The sequence below is a fragment of the Verticillium dahliae genome, genomic scaffold (genome assembly GCF_000150675.1).
Source record: "Verticillium dahliae VdLs.17 supercont1.23 genomic scaffold, whole genome shotgun sequence".
In the NCBI taxonomy this organism is placed as follows: domain Eukaryota; kingdom Fungi; phylum Ascomycota; class Sordariomycetes; order Glomerellales; family Plectosphaerellaceae; genus Verticillium; species Verticillium dahliae.
In genome coordinates, this window is record NW_009276931.1 from 58,076 (window position 1) to 80,663 (window position 22,588).

At 52.7% G+C, this 22,588-nt stretch overlaps 7 protein-coding genes and 1 non-coding gene across 8 annotated transcripts; 5 read left to right on the forward strand and 3 right to left on the reverse strand.

The window, feature by feature from the left end:
* Positions 1–985: 985 nt before the first annotated feature.
* Positions 986–1,463, forward strand: VDAG_09072 (endoribonuclease L-PSP; the record flags this gene model as incomplete). Its single annotated transcript, XM_009655374.1, has 2 exons — positions 986–1,097; positions 1,147–1,463. The coding sequence occupies 2 exons, from the start codon at positions 986–988 to the stop codon at positions 1,461–1,463; spliced, it is 429 nt and encodes a 142-aa protein (XP_009653669.1).
* Positions 1,464–2,044: 581 nt separating this feature from the next.
* Positions 2,045–3,685, reverse strand: VDAG_09073 (uncharacterized protein; the record flags this gene model as incomplete). Its single annotated transcript, XM_009655375.1, has 4 exons — positions 2,045–2,579; positions 2,641–2,854; positions 2,908–3,091; positions 3,515–3,685. The coding sequence occupies 4 exons, from the start codon at positions 3,683–3,685 to the stop codon at positions 2,045–2,047; spliced, it is 1,104 nt and encodes a 367-aa protein (XP_009653670.1).
* Positions 3,686–5,425: 1,740 nt separating this feature from the next.
* Positions 5,426–5,506, forward strand: VDAG_20240. The gene has a single exon. It is a non-coding gene; the product is annotated as a tRNA-Gln (tRNA).
* A 920-nt stretch (positions 5,507–6,426) lies between these two features.
* On the forward strand, positions 6,427–8,122 carry VDAG_09074 (uncharacterized protein). The gene is made up of 6 exons (XM_009655376.1): positions 6,427–6,514; positions 6,572–6,631; positions 6,736–6,823; positions 6,876–6,898; positions 7,083–7,423; positions 7,493–8,122. Exons 1-6 carry the CDS (start codon positions 6,431–6,433, stop codon positions 7,914–7,916), a joined length of 1,020 nt encoding a protein of 339 aa, XP_009653671.1. The 5' UTR covers positions 6,427–6,430; the 3' UTR covers positions 7,917–8,122.
* A 649-nt stretch (positions 8,123–8,771) lies between these two features.
* VDAG_09075 (uncharacterized protein) lies at positions 8,772–9,952 on the forward strand (the record flags this gene model as incomplete). Its single annotated transcript, XM_009655377.1, has 2 exons — positions 8,772–9,090; positions 9,162–9,952. 2 exons carry the CDS (start codon positions 8,772–8,774, stop codon positions 9,950–9,952), a joined length of 1,110 nt encoding a protein of 369 aa, XP_009653672.1.
* Positions 9,953–13,393: 3,441 nt separating this feature from the next.
* On the forward strand, positions 13,394–14,385 carry VDAG_09076 (meiotic chromosome segregation protein; the record flags this gene model as incomplete). The annotated part of the gene is made up of 2 exons (XM_009655378.1): positions 13,394–13,636; positions 13,747–14,385. The coding sequence occupies 2 exons, from the start codon at positions 13,394–13,396 to the stop codon at positions 14,383–14,385; spliced, it is 882 nt and encodes a 293-aa protein (XP_009653673.1).
* Positions 14,386–14,502: 117 nt separating this feature from the next.
* Positions 14,503–15,206, reverse strand: VDAG_09077 (acetyltransferase; the record flags this gene model as incomplete). The annotated part of the gene is made up of 2 exons (XM_009655379.1): positions 14,503–15,102; positions 15,153–15,206. 2 exons carry the CDS (start codon positions 15,204–15,206, stop codon positions 14,503–14,505), a joined length of 654 nt encoding a protein of 217 aa, XP_009653674.1.
* Positions 15,207–15,996: 790 nt separating this feature from the next.
* VDAG_09078 (uncharacterized protein) lies at positions 15,997–19,794 on the reverse strand (the record flags this gene model as incomplete). Its single annotated transcript, XM_009655380.1, has 1 exon — positions 15,997–19,794. The coding sequence occupies one exon, from the start codon at positions 19,792–19,794 to the stop codon at positions 15,997–15,999; it is 3,798 nt and encodes a 1,265-aa protein (XP_009653675.1).
* Positions 19,795–22,588: the final 2,794 nt, after the last annotated feature.

Sequence of the window (22,588 nt, forward strand, 5' to 3'; positions counted from 1 at the left end):
GTCCGGAATACACGTGAACTCTGGCTATCCGCAACTAAGGGGGGTCCTCCGCAGCTCTGATATATGCAATCTCGTGGCCATTAGCCCCTGCCTAGCCCCTTATGCTGTGGCTCCGCAGGGGCCTCCTGACAGTGGCTGAGCAGGTTTGTCAATGGGCCGAACCAAGCTGATTAACTGCTCAGGGGGCTCAATGCAATAAAGTCGATGGCCATACAGATTGTAAACATCACAGTTCGATAATGGAACGAGAAGCTCTGAAGAAAAGAACTTGCTGCCACAGAAAATGTTCCAAGGCAGAGCAAAAGCCCTGATATTAATCATGAAGATGTGACATAATCACATAGTGGGCGCTTTGCGTAAGCTTGAGTCCGTTAGGTACGTCCTCAAACACAACAAGAGCTGGGAAAAGAACGTGAAGCCAACATGCGTAAACTGTGCATGACTGTGGCACCCATCCCGGTTACTTCGTGGTAGGAGTCAGGAAGAGATCACCCCTACGAAGATGATCCTACAATTGCAAGCCACCTTGCTGCAATCTACGATCACTAACCACTAATTCCGCGCCGCTCATGCTGATAGGCTTTGGCAATCTTGTCGTAGGGTCTTCGTAAGCAGACGGCCCAATGCGGCAAATGCACGCGATGTTCTCATTCATCACTCCGATCCTACAGGGCGTGCATTTTCCTCTTTGAGTTAGGCGCCGGAGGCCATTCAGCCCGACTCAAACCAGCCGCCCGCACCGGGACCCTACAATGTCCGGCATCACTGTCGGCGGCCATCGTGTCTGAAGATGGAGTAGATGACGATGTGAAGCTTGGCAAAGCTACAAAAGCACCGGTTTCGCTTGCTAAAAGACTGTAGTTCTTCATCTTCATCGACGTGTATATTCACCTCCCAGCGCAACACTTTCTGCATATTTTTGCAATCCTCGGCTCCACTGAGGTTTACCTATCACCGAGTCTCCGCCGTTCTGATTATCTCAACCATGTCACACCTGAAGTACTACTCGTATGCCGACCATGGTGTTCGTCTCCGCGAACAAGTAAACTACAGCCAAGCCGTGCGTATCAATGATCGCATCGAATGCTCCGGACAGTGTAAGTGCGCTACGGTCATCACTACCCTAAACATGACTGATCGGTCCAGGCGGCTGGGATCATATCACTGGCGAAGTGCCGGACGAATTTACTTCCCAACTCGAGAATGCGTTCAAAAACGTCGATGTCAACTTACGTGACGCGGGTGGTCAAGGGTGGTCTCAGGTGTTTAAGGTGCGACTCTATCTTCTCGAGCTCAATCCCGAGTCGATTGCAGCCTATGTCGATCTCACACGGAAATGGATGCCCAACCATTCCCCCATTCTCACGGGAATTGTAGTCGCTGGACTTTCAAGCCCCAACCTTAAAGTTGAGATTGAAGTCGAAGCACATGACCCGGAAGGTGCAAAGACCGCTCTGGCCTAACACAAGGTGTTGATGGTGGTGAAGTGTCAGAGCGATGTTAGAGCAGAGTGATGAGGTCTTCCACACGTGGCCCGCAGCAGATAGAAGATAGGTCGGGGGTCGTAATACATCTGTATTCTGGCCCTCCGCAGCTTGGAGGGCCATCCGTAGCCTATATATACGTTTCTCGTAGCCCTTAGCCTCTGACCGACCCCCTGCTTGACGGCTCCGCAGGGAATCCGCAGGGTCTCCTGACATGAAGGTAGTTTTCAATTTATGAATGCTTCCCATATCACGAAGTTCGCTCTCGCCGTCATCCAATTGTAGTTGAAGTGTCGTGGAACATATTGATTGCCTTGAACAAGTCGGGTCACGCTTCTGTCTCGCGTAGCTGAAGCCCTCAGAATATTGAAAAACTGTACATCATGTGCTTTGAACATATAGTCTGGAAGTTTTTGAGAAGAACCTTACGTCTACGTCTTTATTACCCAATAGCTATGAGGACCAGGGGCCCGATTTTCGTTAGATAATGGTTGATTATTGAATGTATACACAGTATCCAATACTCGATATGTTCAGAACCAAAGTTTCCCATCTTAGATTCAAACCATGAATGCTACGAATGTTCCGGCGAGAGCGATCAGACTGATGAAGTTGGACGCGGCGCCACCGGGAATATCAGTGGGAACAGTGGTAGGCTGGCCCGTTGCGCCGCTGGTGGGAATAGATGAGGTCATAGTAGCGTTGCTGCCACCGTGAGCGGGCTCGGGGGCGACAGCGCCCTTGTATAGGTCGCACTGGGCATCCTTGGCTTCGGGACAATCCTCAGCGATGCAGATCGACTGTAGCTGCTTGCCTTGGCCTGGGATGACCTCAGCAGCGGGCAGGCACTTGAAGTTGAAAAGGTCGGTCAGGGCCTTGCCAACAGCAGTGATGTCGTCCTTAGCGACACCGAATGATTCGGCGGCGAGGGCAACTTGCTGAATAAAGTAGCCCATCTCAGAAGGGTCGAGATCCATGAACTTGTGCACCTCGTACATTGAGACATCACCTCCATAGGCGGGGAAGCCGGGCATTGAGTACTTGGAGCAGCCGAGTAGTGAGCCAAAGAACTGATAGAGATGCGTGAGGAGGAAGCTGGAACATCCACTTGTCAGACATGGCGGATCTGTAGAAGCCGGGTGAGGGCTTGACTTACTGTTGCCTAGACTTCTCCGAGTTGGCAGGCTTGTTCTCCATCAACGGAGCGGCACCACCACCGTCGAGAAAGTTTACAGACTCGCCCTTATCACCACCACGGTTTGTAGAGGCAAGATCGCCATTGAAGTAAGGCAAGAGGTTCACAGAGCTACCCATGAAGTCTCCCTTGGCCAAGATTCCAGGGACTGCGACGCCAGTGTTTGGCTCGGTGTCTATACATATCAGCTATCCGAATTCCGTAAATGAAGGCGCAAAGAAGCCTCACAGTTTCCAATAACCACAGTGTTAACGAGAAGCGTCAGCAGAGTGTACTGGTTCTCTGCCGTGTTTTCCTTGAGCAGAGCTGTTGTGTAGTAATCGCAGATGGGGGTGTCTGTGGGTCGCTGAGCAGCAACGCTGCTAGCAGCTACCATGGCGAGCGCGATTGTCTTGCTGTGCATTTTGAACGGCTTGATAAAAGGATATTGAGGTAAGCAGAGGAGAAAAAGTATGGCGGAGAGCAAGAATTGGCTTTTGAGATGAAGGCGAGCAACGTGTTGCTTATGAGTCCAGCTCAACGCCGGCCAGGCTCCCAGACTGATTTGCGATCATGTTAGCTCGCCCAAGACAGAGCAAGATTTTGGAGACACCCAAGTCTCGAAGCGGACTTGTACGACCACATGCCTAATTCCAACCTGCATTAGCTTGGGTTTGGTGTTCAGTCTACTGTTGCTTGCCAGTCCGGGCCAGGGGTCCAGGTACTAGCGCCGGATACGAGTGATCCGTGGAGGCGGCACTGGACGGCACAACAGCGGTATTTGATTCACCTCGTCTACCATTGGCTGCATCCCCTCCCTAGGCACGGATTGGGAATGTGCCGGACGGCGACCTACCATGATCGCAATCTGGGGAAGCGTCATTGACACCCAGCTCATATGCCCATGGCGTAGCGGACAAGCGGCCAGGTGAGACATTGAGTTCATAACGGAGTCATGGGGGGAATGTCCCTCCAACTGGGTCAAAGAAAGAGACCTTCGGCTTGACGTGATTCCGGCGCTTGCCATGTTGGTGCCGACTCTTCCTTGGAAAGTGAGAGAGATTCCCCTTTTTAGAGAAGGCCAAAAGGGCGCCCGGAGAAATGCACGGGCTGCGCAGAGTCTAATCATTCGCTTGATATTGTCGGGATTGACATGAACCGGCTCAGCTCGATACCGTTTCTATCCTGCACCATCCTGTGAGGCAGACGGGGTACGTCTCTCTGGATGTCAGAGATGAAGATCAAGAAAGGGAAGAGTCGATCAGGTCGGACGGCATCTATCTGCGGGCTTCGTACAGATCAGTCTCATGGTCGCTTGCGACTTCGCGTATGAAAGCGGACCACGGAATTCCCAACTCTGTTTGGGCTGAATAGTGCCTATCTATCAAGGCAAGCGAAAAGCTAAGACAGCGCGTAGGTATTAGGATAGATATTGACGGCTTAAAGAACTTTCGCCGCCAGAGTAGCAAGTTGGTGGTGGTGGGGATAATGGGAGACTTGTTGCGGAGAATAATCGTTCAAGAAAAGCACAGTACTGCATGCAAACAGGGACTTCCGAGGAAATATTTGCTCTACAGTGATGTACAACACAGCTCTATTATTCTACCACAATTTCTGATACCAAAACATGCACATACGTACAGGGGAAGAAAACACCTGCACTGCTATTTCCTGCGCAAGAAGTAATGCTGAGACCTAAATTGGCTCCACGCCTGCCAATTACGAGAATCACAATCATGTTAAGGTTGGGGGCCTGACCACCAATCCGAGATCCGTTATCGTCGGAATCGCGAAGCAACGGCTGCAAGTATCCATGGACCTACGCTATTGTGGCAGTGCGTGGGGAGGAGAGTGAAGAGGCCTTCCGCAGGTGACTTCCAGTCAACCCTTGCGTATGAGTACGAGGGCATATGGGTTATGGCCCTCCGCAGCCCTTATATACGCTCCCCTGTAGGTCCCAGCCCCTATCCGGCCCCCTGTCTCTTGGCTCCGCAGGTTCCTCCTTGCATGTTGTTTCTGATGATCTGGAGAAGCTGCGCGTACGTGTTGAGACTGCTGGTTGCCTGTGTACCCATGGTAGCATTGGGGCATTGCAAAACACGCAGGTAAGACCCCAATGTACCCTAGGTACTTTGGCTAGTGAGATGAGTATGCTTCCCTTGAGTGCAGACTCCGACCAATGCAGATGCTAGATTTGCGGTCAGGACTCGTACTGTCCCGTAAAGAACTTTCCCCAACGGATTGTAAGACACAACAGAGGCTGGAAACACCTCAACAGATTCAGGGAATCGCATGCAAAAGGGGTAACTAAAGCCATCTGAAATCCAATAACTTCAAAGTTCCTGACTTTGAATTCACACCATTATCTAAATATTTCTAGTCCCTGTCGAATCAGACTAGACAGCTGGACAGGATATGATAGCGTTTTTTAGTTGCTAGGGGTAGTGTGCTATTCTACTCGATATCTGCGAATGCTTTGAACGATTCCTGTGTAGAAACCAGCTTTGATGCGTAGATAGGATCATATTCTGAAGCGACATTGGATTATTGTGATAGGTCTTTTTTTATTGTTTAACATTCGACTACTACGTAGACAAAACACTCTGCTTAATCTTGGTTTGGCAATTCGCGAGCACTTCGAGTGTTATGTGATCACGTGGAGCTTTCAATGTGCAAACATCAAGATACCCAAAAACGCCGGCTTCCACCCAGCCAGAAAGTGGTCTAATGGTCGTACGTCTCAATCACTCGTGGTCTTTAGCGGCATGGTCCACTAACCCCTATCCAGTAATGGTTATGACTGCGGATTCTGATTCCGCCAGCCCAGGTTCGATTCCTGGTTGGACCTTGCGAACTATATTTTTTTGACATTTTACTGAATTTTGTGGGTGCGCGGGGGTTTCCGATCGCGAAGCCACGCTGGTGAATCGGTCTCATGGGATGCACTCATTTTTATACCCAGAGACGGTCGTTATAGACAAAGCTCGATCGAGATCGATTTAATCGGAAGATCTTGTTCGAAGAGGATCATCAAGGCCCGCCAATCGAAATGAGGGATCAGGCGTCCCTCAATGTTAATGATCTGATACTTACACTCTCACACTACTCGTCATTGGCGCAACTGTTGCAACAAAGTGTGTAGGGCTAATCTGTTGGTCACATAACCAGCATGCAGGTGGGCGACCCAACTGCACATTTATGTCATCCGCGTTAACAAGACAACGAATCAGGCGCCGCAAGTGACGAGAAATATATAGACCCGCATCGCTGTACTTGGAATAGGCCAGCTGGTCTCTAACCGGAGTAAGATGTCGCGAGTACTGGATCCTCTCCCGCCTTGGCAGTATTTAGCGCTGGCTTCATTGGATGTTTCAGGGTGCTGGTGCATTTGGGCATGCAGGTCAACGAACGACGAAGATCGTACGCTAGCAAATCGGCGTACGAAGGGCATGGTGACCCCTGATGGCTGCGCCGATTCCACTGTCGAACCGGGGGTCTCAGTAGGATCTAGCGTCGTGGTTGACTGCTTGCAGCTGCTGCAGCCAGTTCAGATTTGAGTAGAATATCCATTGAGCACTCCATCGGGCATAGCCAGGGGCACGAATGACCCCCAACCTTCGCTCAAAATGAGACTCTTGGTGAACAGTCCATTTAACCAAGCCGGCATACCCCTCAGTTCATGCGGGGGTTGTTCTCGCCAACCTGCTTGACTTCATTTCGGCCTTCATCATCTACTCGAGTCACCTCGATACAAGCCACAGCAGCCCAAGAAATGGCCGACACTCCGACCTCACAGGCTGCGGAAATAGCAGCGCCAGCATCAACACAAGCGGAGCAAGTGCACGGGGTGGTGATTGTGAGACCAACCCGGGCGGAACAGCTTCCAAGGACGAAGTGCTGATCAAGACGAAAGGTGCCCGATGTGCGACATGGACCTAACGATAATGCCGATGCCGACTCGGCATACGAAGTGGTACGTGTGGATGGATGATCATGGGTATACGGATCCGTACTGTGTCTGAAATCCGTGTGCGACCTGTTAGTATCTTCGTAGATTCGCTGACTGCCTTTCGATAGCCTCCTGAGTCGACCGCCTCCTTGCGATCGAGCATCCTCGAATTCCAAACGGAAAATGGAAGAACATACCATTCACTGAGCGCAGGAAGTAGGTGTAATCTCAACCATGACATCCATCAGCTGATTGAAATTTCCAATAGAATACGTGCTACCAAATGACGAGGCAAGTCGCGTTCCCATATTGATAAGAAGTGGTATCGCTCTTGACCCATGATCCACGAATTCACGCTGTCGGTGGGTACGAGAGGCCACTGTCCCGACTCCCCAAGCCGTGGATCTCACCTGTCCAACTCGCCTCTTCGCATTCATCCCCTAATGATGGTGGTGCTAGGTTAACCCTCTTTTAGCAAGAAAGCGAACGTCTTGATATAGTCCACAACCTCAACTTCCTTACTTACGACTATCGTCTCGCGTTGTGTCCCAAAAACAATGGCGCAAAGCGTGTACTCGACATGGGTACTGGCACAGGCGTCTGGGCTGTCGACTACGCTGATGCGCACCCCGAGGCCGAAGTCATTGGGGTGGACCTGAGTCCTATTCAACCCAACTTCGTACCACCCAATGTTCGATTCGAGATTGACGATCTAGAAAAGGAGTGGACGTGGGCTCACAAGTTTGATTTCATTTTCTGCCGCTCGCTGTCTGGCAGTTTTCCCGACTGGGAGCCCGTTCTTCAGAAGGTTTACGAGTAGGTGTGATGCCCAGCAGAGCTACCCCAGCAGAGCTACCAGTCTGTACTGAATAAACCTCCCCGCAGTCAACTTGAACCCGGTGGTTACTTCGAGATTCAAGACGGAGCGTTCCCCGTTGGGACTGACGACAACACGATACCTAGAGACTCGTCACTCCTTCGCTGGTGCAACCTCCTCGTTGAAGCCAGTGGGAATTTGGGGCGACCCGTTGACCAGGTCTATAATTACAGCACCATCATGCGAAAGATAGGCTTTGTTGATTGCGTCGACCGCAACTTCAAGTGGCCCACCAATACTTGGCCAAAGAACAAGCGCTTCAAGGAAATGGGCATGTGGTCATTGGCTGCCCTTGACGCCGGTCTGGAAGGCTTGTCTATGGCGCTACTGACAAGAGGCCTGAACTGGACTATGGAGGAAACCTTAGCTTTCTGTGTCAATGTACGCAGGGAGATGCGCGATCCCAGAATACATGCCTACTGGCCCGTGTAAGTCTCGATTGTTGCAGATATTCAGATTACTGACTGACTTCGGACAACGCCAGCCACGTGGCATATGGGCGGAAACCAGAAAATGTCCCAGCGGCGGCAACAGCGGAGGACACATCGACCTGATTGACACGGTGACAACTGCCCTCCACCTCTGCCTTCATGGGGTGAACCAATAGTATGCACCAATACAACCACCAATTTTACTATATTCGAATGTTCGAGTATCACTGGACGCAAAGGCCTAGCCAGATGTCGCACTTCTTTGAACAAATTTTCTTTGTCCGAGTTACTGCGCATCGGTACGGCTTGAGAAGAACTTGAGAGAGAATACCAAATACGGTTCTTTCAGTGGCGTCACGCTTTGTTTGATCAATTGACGCCGCTAGAGCCACAAGGTTGGCAAGTCCGAGAGACTGACACTGTTTTACTCGACAACAAGAATGGTTGGCTTCCATTTGCGCGACATTCCCTGCAGTTCTCTTTAGGTCACGAGAACAGGTCTCTTGCTCCGCTATCGTGATTAGACACACTCCATTGTTTTGAGAGCCAGAATGTGATGTACAGCTGTCGTACAAGTTGCTGTCCACAGCCCAACATCACAGTGTTGGGAAACAAACAAGATCTACTGACCTGGACCAATGTCCCTGAAAAGGTACACAGATATTTACCTGAAAATAGTCGCCAGGTTTCTGATCTGGAGTTATGTTCTCGGGTGTGATGTATTCTTTAAATACGGCCAGCTTTCCGGCAGGCCTCTCACAGAAAGATCCAATCCACACAAACATTCGACAACGTACCGAAAAGAAATATACCAAAACCCACACCAAACTTGGAGAGCCGACACCCAGTAGTCAACATGGTTAACAACTCGCGCAAATTCGCCTTTGAGGAGGAGCTCAGCCCTACAAGCCAGAATACGTGGCAAGCTGTAGCCCAAGGCTCTTCGGGACCCAATTATGAACCTGAGCCTGGAAGTCCAGCGGACCTAGCATCAACTCGAGTGCTTCGAACCGGCAGTCAGGTGGCTCGTTGGCGAATCGATGGAAGTCGCGAAATTCTGGTTCCATCAATACCTCGCCACAAGTTTCGGCCCCTGGATCACCCGTCAGCACACCCCTCTCCGCTCGGAGGCCAGGCCCCCTTCAAGCTGTCTACTCCGGCCTTTCTGGAAAGACGTTCAACCGCCCAAATTTTCAGCAACAACCTTCTCACTGCATGGATAAGCGCGATTCCATGCTCTTCACAGCTGTGACGAAGACTTCAATGGCCAGCAACTTCAACGACGAACAGCCTGAGACGCTAGACTTGATCAATGATGCGCTGATGAAGACTGTGGCTCGCACTACAGTGTGTCTAGCTGAGATGGAGGTCCGCGTTGGACTGCGCACCCTTCTAGCCTGCCAGGCAGTCCAAGGCCTGGCGAATCTTCGCCAAGATGTGGCGTCTGGGAAGCTTATGGGCCCCGCGCTGACCCAACGGTTGTATCGCGAACAGTCGGAAGTTCTTGACCGCTTGGAAAGCATCCGCGATGCGATGCGCAATTGCAGTGCCCATGAACCCATTTGCGAGTGCCAGCTGTCGGTCTCGGACTCCATGACAGACCAGTACACGACCATGGACTTTTTCGCTGGCCGCGACATTCATGACTACGCCGAATGTTGCCACAATATTGTACTCGAAAGTAGTGACGCAAAGAACCCGGCTACTGAGGCCAAAATCATGCAGAAGATGTATCGGGGCCTGGATGAGTTCTTCAAACGGAAGGACCAGGCTGGCTTTGGGGACTACGAGCCTGAGAAAGCACGGTGCCAAAACTACGAATCCTTTTTTGGAGCTTGGTACAGGATGATCTCGCCCGACAACAAGCCGTTTCTCAACAAGTTAGATCAAGAGATGCGTCGCCTTCAAGCTCTGGCGGATCAACAGCGAAAGAAGAAGGTCCACAAGAAGCGCCCCGAATTCATCAGACGCGTGACGGGTTTTCTGAAGGGAAAATCTGTGGATAGAAGCTCCGGATCGGGATCTTTCAGTCCCTGAGGCTAGTCACGCCATTTTCTCCAGAGGATGAGACGGTACTGATTTCTTTTAGATGGTGAAGATATGATTCTGGATGGCAAGATGACAGAGTTTTATCTTATTGCTTTGGTCTCTTATTTTACGCATAGCTTAGGTCTCGGGATTGATGTATTTGGGTTTTAGTTAGTCACATTTATAAGCGCTGCTGGCAGCTCTTCAATAAATTGTCCGTCGTTTTTGTTTCTGACTGAATCTACGCCATAGAACTTCTTCGCAACGGCAGAGTAAAACACGAATCATTCATTCCTTTCCAATCATGGGTGTCTTAGGCATACGCCTCCACAGTGACTGATTCTCATGTCCATATACAATTCGATTTTACTTCTTTCCATCTGATGTGTTACGGGTTATACCCGTGACGGAGTACAGGCCTGTGGCCTGCAAAGTACATTTATGAATGCAGCCCAGTTGAATGAACGACGTTGATTCAACAAATATCCTTTTAGCTCAATTGGATAGCTGCCGCATGGCACTTACGACCGTGTGAGGGCTGGCACTAAGCCCCTTTGCGGCCGACCGTAACATTATGCCACGTGAATCTTGGTACCAGCTAGCGACATTTTATTGTATTCGTCATGAACCAAGCCTGTCTTCGTGTATTGGACGACTTAAAGTCGGTAATATGGAATTCGCCATGGAGCTTAAAGCACAAGTCTTTGTTCTTGTACCAGGTAGGTAGGTACTTTTGAAGCTGTTTCAGTCGTCTACAAAGATCATGGAGTAACTTTCAACTTTGCCATTGTACTTTTCAATGCGCCTGTTTATTGGTATACATCTGAGCTACCAAAATATAGTTGATGGTCATCTTGCTGTCATGCGAATCTGATGCCGGCACCAAGATTTATCCCCGTTGGTGAACAATGCCCATGGCCGAGATCTTTGGTCACGATACACATCATCGGGCTTTTCGCCCCTGGAGCATACATCACTTCTGATCTATGTTTCTCAGTTGCAATGGATTCAATTTTAAATTCTCTGAAACTATTACACATTCAACGTAAGCGGCACAAGGTCGCTAGTTCACTATCAGTCGCTGTGAATTAAGTCGGCATGCCAGATTTTAATCAAGTATAGAAACCCGACAGCCTTCGTAGAGAATTGTGGGCTTCCCTAGACTCAGATCACCCTTGTGTTATTCAATTCGGTCCTGGAGACCCTCAAACAGCAAGTATTTCTACCATCATATTAGTAAGAACGTCATGTCTGGCAAGTCTCAATCGGTACAGACTGTGTCCCGGGCTCTAAGTCCGGGCGAACAAGCCGAGTTTCGTGACTTCAGTCAGATTTGTCGAACACCCTCTCCACCTGCCGATATAAAGCAACCCGAGGATCGGAGTCACCCTTACGCTTTACGCTTGGAAATTCCGCCCTTAGGGCACCCCGGTCGTAGACTTGGAGCAACCCTGCCGTTGCTCGTTGGGAACCTAGAAACCGTCGAACTCACGCCAAGTTATTTCCGGCGTGATCAGCCTTATGAGCCACCCGATATGCCTTGGCAGACAAAAGAGAGACGACGCGAACGGAACATTGCCTTGATGCAAATGTCTGGCGATCGGGGCATGGTAGATTATCTCCACCATGCTTCACGGCATCACGGTGAAGGTTTGCTGCCGGGCTATCACAACGAAGGCTGCTCGAAATGTATGGAAACCGAAGCTGGCGCCACGATTCCCCCTTTTAGGAAGGGGTTCTTTGATGATACCCCCCCAGGAAGAAGACTGTCTCCGATCAATTATGCCTGACGATGCGCCACCGGGTGTCGGGCACTCCGGCTCTGGCAGTAATTCCTTCGCATCGCTTTCTGAGCGTTTCAGTCCAGGTAATCCTAATCACCCAGGAAGACCTGCAGCTCGTTTAGATATGAAATACCCTGAAAGCAATCACTTGAGGATTGCTGCATCAATAGGCCAGAACCGACGTACAGTTACCTCTTTTAATGAGAGCACAGGTCTGTTGCTTCTCACACAGAGCCGGTCAAGAATGCAGCTTTCCGATGCATCCTCAGCCAGCGATGATCCTGAAACATCGCCACAAGGGAAGCTGGCTATCGCCCTGAACAAAACTGGAGGAGAGGTACGCCAGGAAAGCAACCTTTCAAACCCTAGCAGTACAGCTAGCATGTTATGGTTTCGCATTGAAGAAAATCTCGCGGAGTCGCACAGAAATGATAATGAAACGCCGCAGTTGTCGGACTCTAGTGGAAGGAACCCGCCTGCAAGTCTTCTCTTCGAACCATATCAAGAAGACTTGACGTCCAGCGAGTATGACATGCAGGAGAAGGGCGACGCGAGTTCAAGCCCTTATGCTCCAGCTGCTCAAATATTTCACCCAAGGGTCGATTTCAGTGGTTTCGAATCAGAAGAGAACCTGGTCTATACGGCTCATGTGGTTGGGTCTGCCACCACTACCAGGAGATCGCACGATCTTGTTAAAGAAAGGCCTGCAGATACTTCACCATGCGGCAACTCTCACAATGGCAATCATTTTATTGAGACAATCCCCACAACTTGCATCCCATCGGATATGGAGGCTGCCTTTGAAGACGTGCCGCTCGTCACGCCCCCGAACATGCAGGCTCCTGAAAGCGTTAGGCATGCTCACAGTCGACCAACCCTGCGAGTAGGCACTCCTGAACAGTTTGTTGAAAGGTCATCACGAGTGAGGCTTCAAAAAATAGTCTTAAGCCTTTGTCCAGGACTCGGTCGGGCAAGGCAAAACCTACAACGCAGTAGGCATAACGAAAATCGTGATCAACCTTACATGGAGTTATCCTCATGGAATGGCAATGATAATGACCGTGTCGATGATGAGGTCGATTTCAGACGTTGGCCGACTAATCTCCCTGGCTATGACTTGGAAAGCGGCCGCGTGCGAAGGCGAAGAACTCTGCGATGGCTCACGTCGGACTACCTTGCCTGTGTCAATCTCGCGATCCTCTTGGTTCATGCGGTGCTCCTGTCCTTGCTCCTGAGCCGTGAGTCCGTGTAGCATATGCAAGACAAAGCTAGGTCCTTTCTGAAGTGCAGTGAGATGGATCCATACGGCGCTTCGGACATAACTTTCGTGCCATGTATTTCATTTGTGAGACGAAAAGGGCAAGTTCTTCCAGGTACCATGATGCAACGAATAGATAAATAGAATCATAAATGCATCTGATTAAGGTTGAGATTCACAGATTCGAGTGGTTCAAGGATAAGGTAGTCTGGCTGCTAATCGGGATCTCGAGCATTTCCTGTCAGGTGGAGATGTCGGTTGCATACTCCGACGTTGTTCCGATGCGGGGTCCTCAATACGTGCGAAGGTCATGCTTCGCCCAAGTCATCTTTGATCACATCACCGTATAGAGCTTCATTCTCATCTGTATTATTCCCTTTGAAGCTAACATTTCATTGTTCAACCGCCATGTCGCAACCCAGCCTCTCCGCAGCGGAGCGTCTTGCCGCGCTCAAACCCGCTCCCCCACCAGTGCCGGCCTACCTCCCAAAAGCCGGGTCGCCTTTGGTAGTCGACAAGGACCTCTACAACACCATTGCATCCGCCCCTCGGGTTCTCACAGAAGAATTTACCCTTCCTATCCGCTCCGGCCAGGCCTGGACCGCCAAGGCTGGCTCCATTGTCCGCATCAGCACGCCCGAAGGACCTCAGGTCGGCAAGTCACCCATCCCATTGACGTGCACATCCAGCTCTTCCTCGCGACCTTGGGCTAACCCTCGTCAGCGGACCTGAACATTTGGCATGCTGGAAACCCGCGAGAGCGCTTCTGGGCCTCCCGCACCCGTCAGCTTCACTCCACTCACCTTACAACCTACGATCGTCTGTGGTCCACGCTGCCCTACATGCGTCCACTGCTGACCATCATCTCCGACTCGCTCGCCTGGCACGGCAGAGATGCCCACGGCGGTCGAGTGCATGATCTCCTCGGCACCCGATGTGACCCGTATATCAATTCAGTCCTCACCGGCGGTACCGACTCTTACGACTTCCACTGCCACTCCAACCTTGTCCGGGCTGTGGCACCCCACGGTCTGCAAGAGCGGGACGTCCATGATGTGATTAACCTATTCCAGGTAACAGGGCTCGACGAACAAGGGCGGTACTTCATGAACCCCTGCCCGGCGGAGAAGGGCGACTCAATCGAATTCTTGGCCGAGGTTGACGTGCTCATGGCCATGAGCACCTGTCCCGGCGGTGATCTATCGCTGTGGGGATTCGGCGCCGACAGCGAGAAGGAGATGATCAAGTGCTGTAGGCCACTCAAGGTCGAGGTGTTCAAACTGGAAGATGAGGGCCTGCTTGATAGACAGGGGTGGAAGCCAGCCGAGGTATCCCCTTACAAGGGCAACCACGGCATGACAGTTCCGCAGGGGGAGGGCCTCGGACCCGTGTCTCGATAGCTTTCCTCGATAAATTAACGTATCGCATTGTTGAACAAGAAATCACGCCCACAGTATACGACCCGGGTTCTTGAAATTAAGTGGCACGTCTCCGGTGCAGCCATGCACAAGCCTCTCTCACTCGAGGTCCTTCATCATCCAAAATCCCCCCCACTTCTCCCCGCCCGGCTGCAGCCGGAACCCGACTTTCTCGTAGAACGCAACGACCTTGCCGTTGTCACCAGCGATCCCAATGTGGATGCCCTGCTCGTAGCCTTTCTGCTCCCTGAGGCTCTCCACGAATGCCTCGACCAGCTTCCTCCCCCACCCCTTGGCCTGCCACTCCTCCAGCAGGTCAATGTGCATTGTGGCCCGGTGCGTTCCCCACAAGATCTCCCTGTCCTGAAGAACAGCCATGTCAAAATCATGCGCGAGCTGCAGCAGGGCCTGCTCGTTCACCTCCCCGTTGATGGCCCACGGCTCCCTGAAGTCCCTGGACCGCGGTGTCTCGACCTCTGTCGAAGGCTCAAGCACCTCCTTGACGTAACGTCCATACTCGGCCCCGAAGGCCTTCACGTCAGGACAACCAATGCAGTAGCCGACTGCCCGCCCATTGCCATTGTCAAGGACGTAACACGTCAAGGGTGACAGCAGCGTATAAGGGTGGGTCCAGATGTAGGGGGCCAGGCGCAAAGCGTGGGGGAACGGGCTCAATGACGGGGGGAGCGTGGCACGACACTGTTGTCATTCAGTACATGATATTTACAAAGTGAGAGGAGAATTCGCACGATGTCGGCCGCGGCATCAAAGTCCTCTGGCTGGTAAAGACGGATGAAAGCCATTGGAATGGAGCAGGGTTGTAAGAATGGGTGGAGTATATCTGGGCGAAGTGTACTGTCGAGTGGCAGCGCTGTTGAAATTCAGGTTGAGATGGTAGGGCGGTGTGTCTGGCAACGATGGGAGAAATGATTCAGAATGACACGATTGATGTCTTTTACGAATCGATCGCAGGTGAAGTAGGCAGGTAAAATATGATGCAGGGCCAGGTAGCCGGCCGGCCAGGAGCGGGGAAGGCAACAGCGTGGGAGAACTGAAGCCCCGTCTGACGCACTCGGCATTACGGGCCGAGAGCCAAGGTCTCACCAACACACGGAGGTCAGGAATATTCAGCTTGTTAATTGATTTCAATACGTTCTAGTTGTGGTATATTTTCCTCTCCAACCAGGCACAAGCGTTCATGTCCCTCTCTGAATCGCCGCAATAGATGAGACTTCCTGGTATATCCGAATAGCAAAGTCGCACGAACACCCCGATCCCAAAATGAAACCTCCTTTGGCGAGTCAGACTCCAGGTCATCCACCATCATAGTGCTTTTGGTGTTGTGGAACAATAATGAAAAGATAAAGAGGTTCGTCGACCAAATGAATAAGAGAAGAAAAGAAGATTGAAGTCAAACTTCAAACCGGACAAGGCGCGAAGGGATGAATATGGTGTACAGCCCGATGAGTGCAGGCTGAAGAAGTGTAATCGGGCTCATATAGTCATGACCGCTACCCACGACCCGCCGGTGCGTGTGTCGCATCGAAAGAAACTCGCAAGATAACATAATAACAAGACAGGGTGAACGTGTAATTAGATCATGCCACCAGGCATGGGAGAGCGACTCGGCATGGGTGGCGCGTTGTAATGCGTTTGGCGTGCCCGTACGTTCATACCGTTGGCTTCGCTCGTTGCTTTGCGGAGCCTTCGGCGGTCACGGGCACCGCCCTCGTCCTCGTCGCTGACGGAGAAGGCACTGTTGCCATCGTTTTGGAGATGAATGGCGTGAGGCGCAAACGGCATCTGAGGGCTGTCACCAGCCATCTCATCTTCTGCCTTACGCCCACCACGGAACCCGAGCATGTTGCGTCGCTTGGGGTTGATAGGGGGCAGGGGTGGCGCATGTGTTGGGTTATTTGCGAGCGCGTGAAGATTCGGCGTCGATGCTGTCGCGAGCAGACTGCCCGACCGAGATCTCGTGCCACTGCGAGAGCCGCTGCGAGATCTGGCCTCCTCTGGGAGATTGACAGTAGGCACGCGTGACGTGCTGGAAACGAAGGTCGGCTCCGAAATATCCCGCTTCCTCACCGCTCTCTTGGTCGATTCATCCAGCTTGTAGAAGCCGCCCTCGAGGTTGGGCGTAGGAGGTGCCGATGGTCGTCGCGAAAGTTGAATCGGGGGAGCTTGGGCGCTCGAGCTCACGAGAGGCGACGGCATGGGCGCCATGGGCGAGACCGGCGATGCCTGGCTCGAGTCGTAGCCGCCACGATGCTGGGGCTGGACACGTAGGTTGCCTGAGACAGATCGATCAAAGTGCCCAGGAGGAGGCCCAGGAAGTGGACCTGACGGCGGTGCAGAGGGCGGATGTCCACGTGGGGGCATGATGGGGGAGTGTCGGATGTCAGTACCTGGGAGACCTGGCGACCGGAGCATGGCACGGGGCGAGCCACCGTTGGTACCAGGAGCCAGGCCTTCATGGGGGGCTGAAGTATTTCTGAGCCTGGCCGGGCGGCTTTGAGACCGGCTACCGTTGCTGTTTTCAGACCCGCTCCGATCTCGTTCGGTCCTTGACGACGGGCGCGAAGATTGAGGCGTTCCACCACCATACGACGATTCCTGACTGGGACGGGGCTGGTAAGCAACAGGAGGTGGCCTGCGCTCACGGGATGGGGATCGATGTCCTCGCGGTCGCTCACGATTTGTGACTGGACGTGGGGCTGGCGCTGAGGGTGGCATGTGTGGCGGCCCGGAAGGTGACTGATGTCGCTGCTGTGTTTCAGTCTCTTTCAGCTTCTGAAGTTCTCTTCGCGCCTGCCTGAACGCACGGAGCCCTGCGTGCATTCCTTCTTCCTTGTCTTCTTCCACTTCTTGAACTTCCTTACTGGCTGACTGTGGCGTTGAGACCGCTGTTTCGTCAATAGACTGCTGCTGCTCCTGCTTCGAGGGGGAGGACCTTTCCGGCTCCTCCTCCATGGGAGAAAGGGCGTCCTTGCTTTCGAAGTCGAAACTCCGCTTGCTTGGACTCGGCGAGCTACTCATGGTGGATGCGCCAATACCGAGCATCTTGTTGACCTTGGGTGGTGGCGGGGCTTGTTCGCGCTCTCGGCTGCGGTCGACGAGGGAGCCACGGCTCGACTTTGAAATAAGAAGGTGGAGCGGGTTCGACCGCGATGGCAACGGCTCACGTTCCGAAGGTTGCGGTGACACAGAGCGACTGTCCGATTCAACATAAGATGTCAATCTTTCACGAACACGTCTTGCACCATCTGCTAAATGACGAGCAAAGTCGTCTTCCTTCTCTTCAGCGTGCCCGCTTTCTGAGCGTAACCTAGCATCGGATGGCGCAGGCATAACCTCTTCCTTCCGTTCTTGCTTGGGGCGCTCCTCGATCGTGTTGATCCTGCTGTTGAGTTTTGATTGGCTGCTGTCAAAGTACGAAGACTGCCAATCGGGAGATTGTGAGTCCCATGGATTGGAGGAGATACTCAGGTCGGACATGCCATTGGGATCGTACTGTCCATACATGCTTTTCGGGGCATTGAGAGAGCTTGAAATAGGACCTCCGTAAATGGATGAGGCATCACTGTCTGACCGCAGGTGCTGGCGCACTATTCCGCTCAGGCCCGTCGTTGGGCCCAATGTGGGAGAATCGTCGGGTGAGCTTTGATGAGAGTGAGAAGCAGAGAGGCTAGGACGTTCGGATACCGGTGAGGGTCCACCTGACATCGAAGCGAGTGATAGAGGTGTGGGAAGCGCAGATTCTCGAAGCGCAGGATGATCCTGATCGGACGGGCGCTGCCGAGTACCTCGAGATGATGTAGAAGACTGCGATGGACGAGGACGTAGAGGTTGGTCATCTTCGGTATCGAGGAAAGTACCATTAAACGCAGCCTCCTCTTGCACAGTTGGCTCTGTTTGCAAAGCAGGTTCCGTCTTCTCGAACGGCGCTCGTTGAGCAGAAGAGGATGAACGTGATCTCGACCGACTTCCATTAGTCCGAGAGGCAGAGGAACCAGTACGGAATCTCTCCGTCGGGGTCTCACGTCCTTGTTGAAGCTGGATTTGCTTCTGCGCGTACTTCGTCTCGTCGTACTGCTGAGCAGGCTTGTTGAATACACCCATGGAAGTGGCCTTGCCTAGGTCGTTCGGCTGAATGGTGAGTGGACTGCGTTCCTCGGACTCACTGATCGGAGGGCTCAAGGGAGCCGCAACATTAGTGCCAAAGGCTGTCTTCGATTCGGGAATGCTGGGAACGCGGGTCCCGAAATCCAGTGTGCCCATTGACGACGCAGTCATCGGTGGGCTCATCGAACGCAGGTTAGGTGCACTGGCCTTAGCCAAAAGCTTACGGTCGCCAAAACGATCCGTGAATAGTCCAGTCGTAGGCGAAGGGGCGTTTGGCATGTCGGGTGTGCGAGAACCCAAGTTCCTTTGGCGGGAGAGAGTGTCCATTCTCGATAGAGCGGAGTTTTGTTGTTCATGAAGATCGTTCAGCAACCCTGTCTCGTAAAGACGCCGTGTCCTCGTTACGCTTCGCTCTAATGCAGGTGTGGCAGATGATGAGTGGCTGGACGCCCCCGCAGACTGCCAGTCTTTGGACATGGCATTGGGCTGGGAAGTGACGGATGTGGCGGCCGTCGAGTTACGGCCGACTGAAGGAGCGGAGGACATGCTGGAGTTGGTCTCGCGTTTGCGGTGGACATCTGCCGCAGGCGGAGACTCGGCTCGAGGGATATCAATGCTGAGGTTGACTTGGTCCTGGCGCTCTTCTGTTGACGGCTGCCTGTCCTTCTCGCTTTGCCTCCAGCGCTGGAAGGATGACATGGCCACATCGTCACCGTAAAGTGCTCGCCCCGACATACCGCCATCAAGATTTTTTGTAGACGCCCCACCACTGGGGAGCTTGTAGATCTTTTGACGTCCGCCAAATAGGTTGTTGCCGTCAACAGGTTTAGCCCGATCCATGATGCTGCCAGATGTCGAGCCTTCAGATGAGTGGAAAGAGTCCATGCGAGCAAACGGTGCCTTGCCCCTGATGGACTCCACCTCTGCAATATCACCCAAGCCCGGGCCGAAACCAAAGTCCAGCATTCTGGATTGCCGTTTGGGAAACAACACGCTATCGTCACTGGCCTTTCCAATCTTGGAGGTTGGATCATCTTGCTCCTTTAACATAGAAAAACGTGCTGACAAGCCTGTCATCAGCAGACTCGTTCGGAAGTCATCACTCGAAGGGAGTGCCGTAGCGAGGTCGATCTCTTTCCTAGGTTCCTCCTCTGTTGTCTTCTTATTCTTGCCGAAAAGTCTGAAGGGCGCAGGCGAGTCTGAGTCGTTTGAGACGCGAGGCGGTGCCTCTTCCTTCGTCTTCTTCTTCGTGCGGAACCGATTCATGGTGTTGTCGGTGCTTTAGATTCAAATGGTGTTGTGCATGGACGTCGTGACCACCTCGATGATGGGGTCAAAAGTCGTAGAGGAGAAAATGTGGTGAGCGTTGTTTTCAAAAGGGTTCCATACAGAAAGTGAGAATGGACGGCTGGATGTCACAGCAGATTTGTGGCGACCAGCGGGTGATTCGACGGAGGCCGTCTCGAACAATGGAGCTGAACCAGAGAGTCAGTAAATGGTTTGTGGCGAGGATCCCATGTCAAGAAGACTCGCAGAGAGTGCAATGCTGCGGAGTGAGCACAGGTAGCAGCAGTTGCTGGTTGCGCTGTCCGATCGACGACAAGCCATGGCACAAGGGGCAATAGAGGGATTGGCCTTCCTTAAGACCGCTGCGCCAGATTGCGGAGATAATCGCTGGGAACGTACCTGGCTGCGAAAGGCTGATGACTGGCCCGTGTGAGGAGCGTTTCAGCACGAAGAGATCAGTCGATTGTCAATGTTTCGACCGTTGTACTGATTGTCCAAGCTTCCCTTCGTCTAATCGCTGGAGGGTGCACGAGCATGGGTGACGAGAAGACTACTGCTGCTTGCCGAAACCAAGATGGATGCGCGTGAGAAAGAACTCGTGGTCGACTCCTGTGAACGAGGGCTCGGTTTGTGGTGCGGTACAGGAAACTCGATTGTTGCCGTCTGGTCAGCTGGTAGCAGTACGCTGTAATTGGGAAGCAAGTGCAAAGACGACTGGAAATGGGCGTGGGTCGCTGTAAGTAGCGAGAAGGCGAGAGCGACGTATGACAAGGTCGAGGAGTGGGCTTCTCGTATCAACGAAGGGGCTGCGGACAGTCGAAGGCAGATGTCGTCGTGGTTATGGGCGTTGAGGCGCGTCGGCAGGTTGTTCGTTTGGCAGCAGGGGGGCGTTGGTGGAGCAGATGCAAGGCGAGATGCAAACGCCAAAGCCGATCGGTTCGAAAAGAGGGGAGCAGCCTTGTGCCTGGCTATGGTCGTGTTCGGGGGTCCGTCGTCGTTTGACTCGCAACGTCAAAGGCGCAAATAGCGGACAAGCAACGACTCGGTCTGCTGAAGTGGGAGAAGGAGAATGCTCGAAGAGAAAAAGAATGAACGAAAGTCTGAAGCTGAAGACGTTTGACCTGACAGGATGAGAGATGGGTCGACGGGGCACAGACTGTGAGCGAGGGCGGACAACAAGAGGTCCAGGCGGCGGAACCAGAAGAAATTGGGACTCCGAGCGACGAAGCAGAAGAAAAGAAACGCCGGGGCAAAACAGCAAGGGAGGGTATCCCACCTCCAACTCCAACGTGCGCTTCCCAGGGGCTCCCCTCCAGCTTGGCAGTACTTGACGGTACCTTGTTCATTGGCGTCAGGGGGTATCCAGGGGCCTGACCCTGGGGGCGTGTTCAGCGTTGAGAAAGGCGTTCAGGGGTGGTTCCTGGAACGCGACAGGGGCAAGCGCCGCGGAATGTAAGGTTGTGTGGGGTCGCACTCGCATGCCTACCACAATTGGGTGATTGTAGGCGGGTTGTCTAGCGTGGGCAGGTTTCCGGCTTTCTGGGGCGTGCCAGCAGAATGGGGTTAGTAAGCTGTGAGGGTGAAAAAGGTCAAGGCTCAGAAGTTCATGAATGGAACGCGTGCCGCAAGCTTCAGTGAGGTTTGCGGGGAGAGTAGAACACCGACATTCTCGAACACACCATACCGTCATCTCTCGCTCAGCCATCAAGACAAACCAATCCAGCATCAACGAGCTGACTGATGACTGGTGTCACCTGACCACGGTAGGTAGGTACCTACCTTAGGTAAATTATCTACCTTAGATAGGTACCTGCTTGTAGGCAAGGTAGACATGGAATGAGGGACCTGAGGCCCTAAGGTAGGTGGCACCATGGTCAGTCTGAGATTATGGTGTCAAGGCAGGCACCTGGGTGGGTCTCCTTCCTTCGGCAGAGGTGCATGACCCTAGCCAGCACCTGCCGCCGGTGGACGGCAGTGTTCAACTGGGAGGCACATCTACCTGGGAAGGCGGTTGCCTGACCAAGGCACCTACCTCCCTTAGGTAGGTAGATACCTAGAAATGGATACCAACAGCGGCGAGCTGGTGCTGTCTTTCTTGCATCGTGACTTCCGCCTTGAGGAACATTCATTTCTGGATGATCATTATTCGCAGGCAAGGCACTGAGCCGAGGACCGTCATTTTCCCCGTTGTTGTCTACCTACCAGGGACACAGAGCACCAGGCGCCCTCAGCATTCCACGGCTGCGCCGGCAAACGAAAAGCCCTCATTTACGATTGAACACATTGAGATGAACTTGTCCTACGCAAGACGGAGTGTAAGCAGCCGTCCGTCATCCTTGTCACACGCTCTATTGCCTTGTCTGTCTGATCGATCATCTGGATCAGGGCACATGAGCAAGCAAGACATGTCGAGACACGAGTAACCTGGTTGAGCTCACCGCAAGACGGTTGATTGGCTTCAAGCAGAGCTCGATAAAAAAGAATATGTGCCCCCTTTTTGCACGAGGATGCCGTTATTGAGCCTCTAGATCCAAAATGCGGCGGTTTTCCTTGTTTTCCATCTCACGACTCACTTTGCATTGCAACCAACCATTCTTGCCGCAGCAGCATGTTGCAGCATCATGAATGAGCAGGCTCCAGAATCGACGCCAGATTCGCCACATTGAGTTCAGCTTCTCTGGTACTTCGTCGGATTACTCCTCCCCGTCGGATGCCCGCTGCAATATGCTTGGCTCACGGCGATCCCCTCGGCACGCCAACCTTTCTACTGAGG

Excerpts from the sequence above, each read along its gene's own strand:
- VDAG_09074 (XM_009655376.1), top strand. The coding sequence starts at position 6,431 with ATGGCCGACACTCCGACCTCACAGGCTGCGGAAATAGCAGCGCCAGCA. Across the intron at positions 6,515-6,571 it reads AAGTGCACGGGGTGGTGATT|GTGCCCGATGTGCGACATGG; the intron begins GTGAGACCAACC and ends TCAAGACGAAAG. Across the intron at positions 6,899-7,082 it reads ACGTGCTACCAAATGACGAG|CAAGAAAGCGAACGTCTTGA; the intron begins GCAAGTCGCGTT and ends ACCCTCTTTTAG.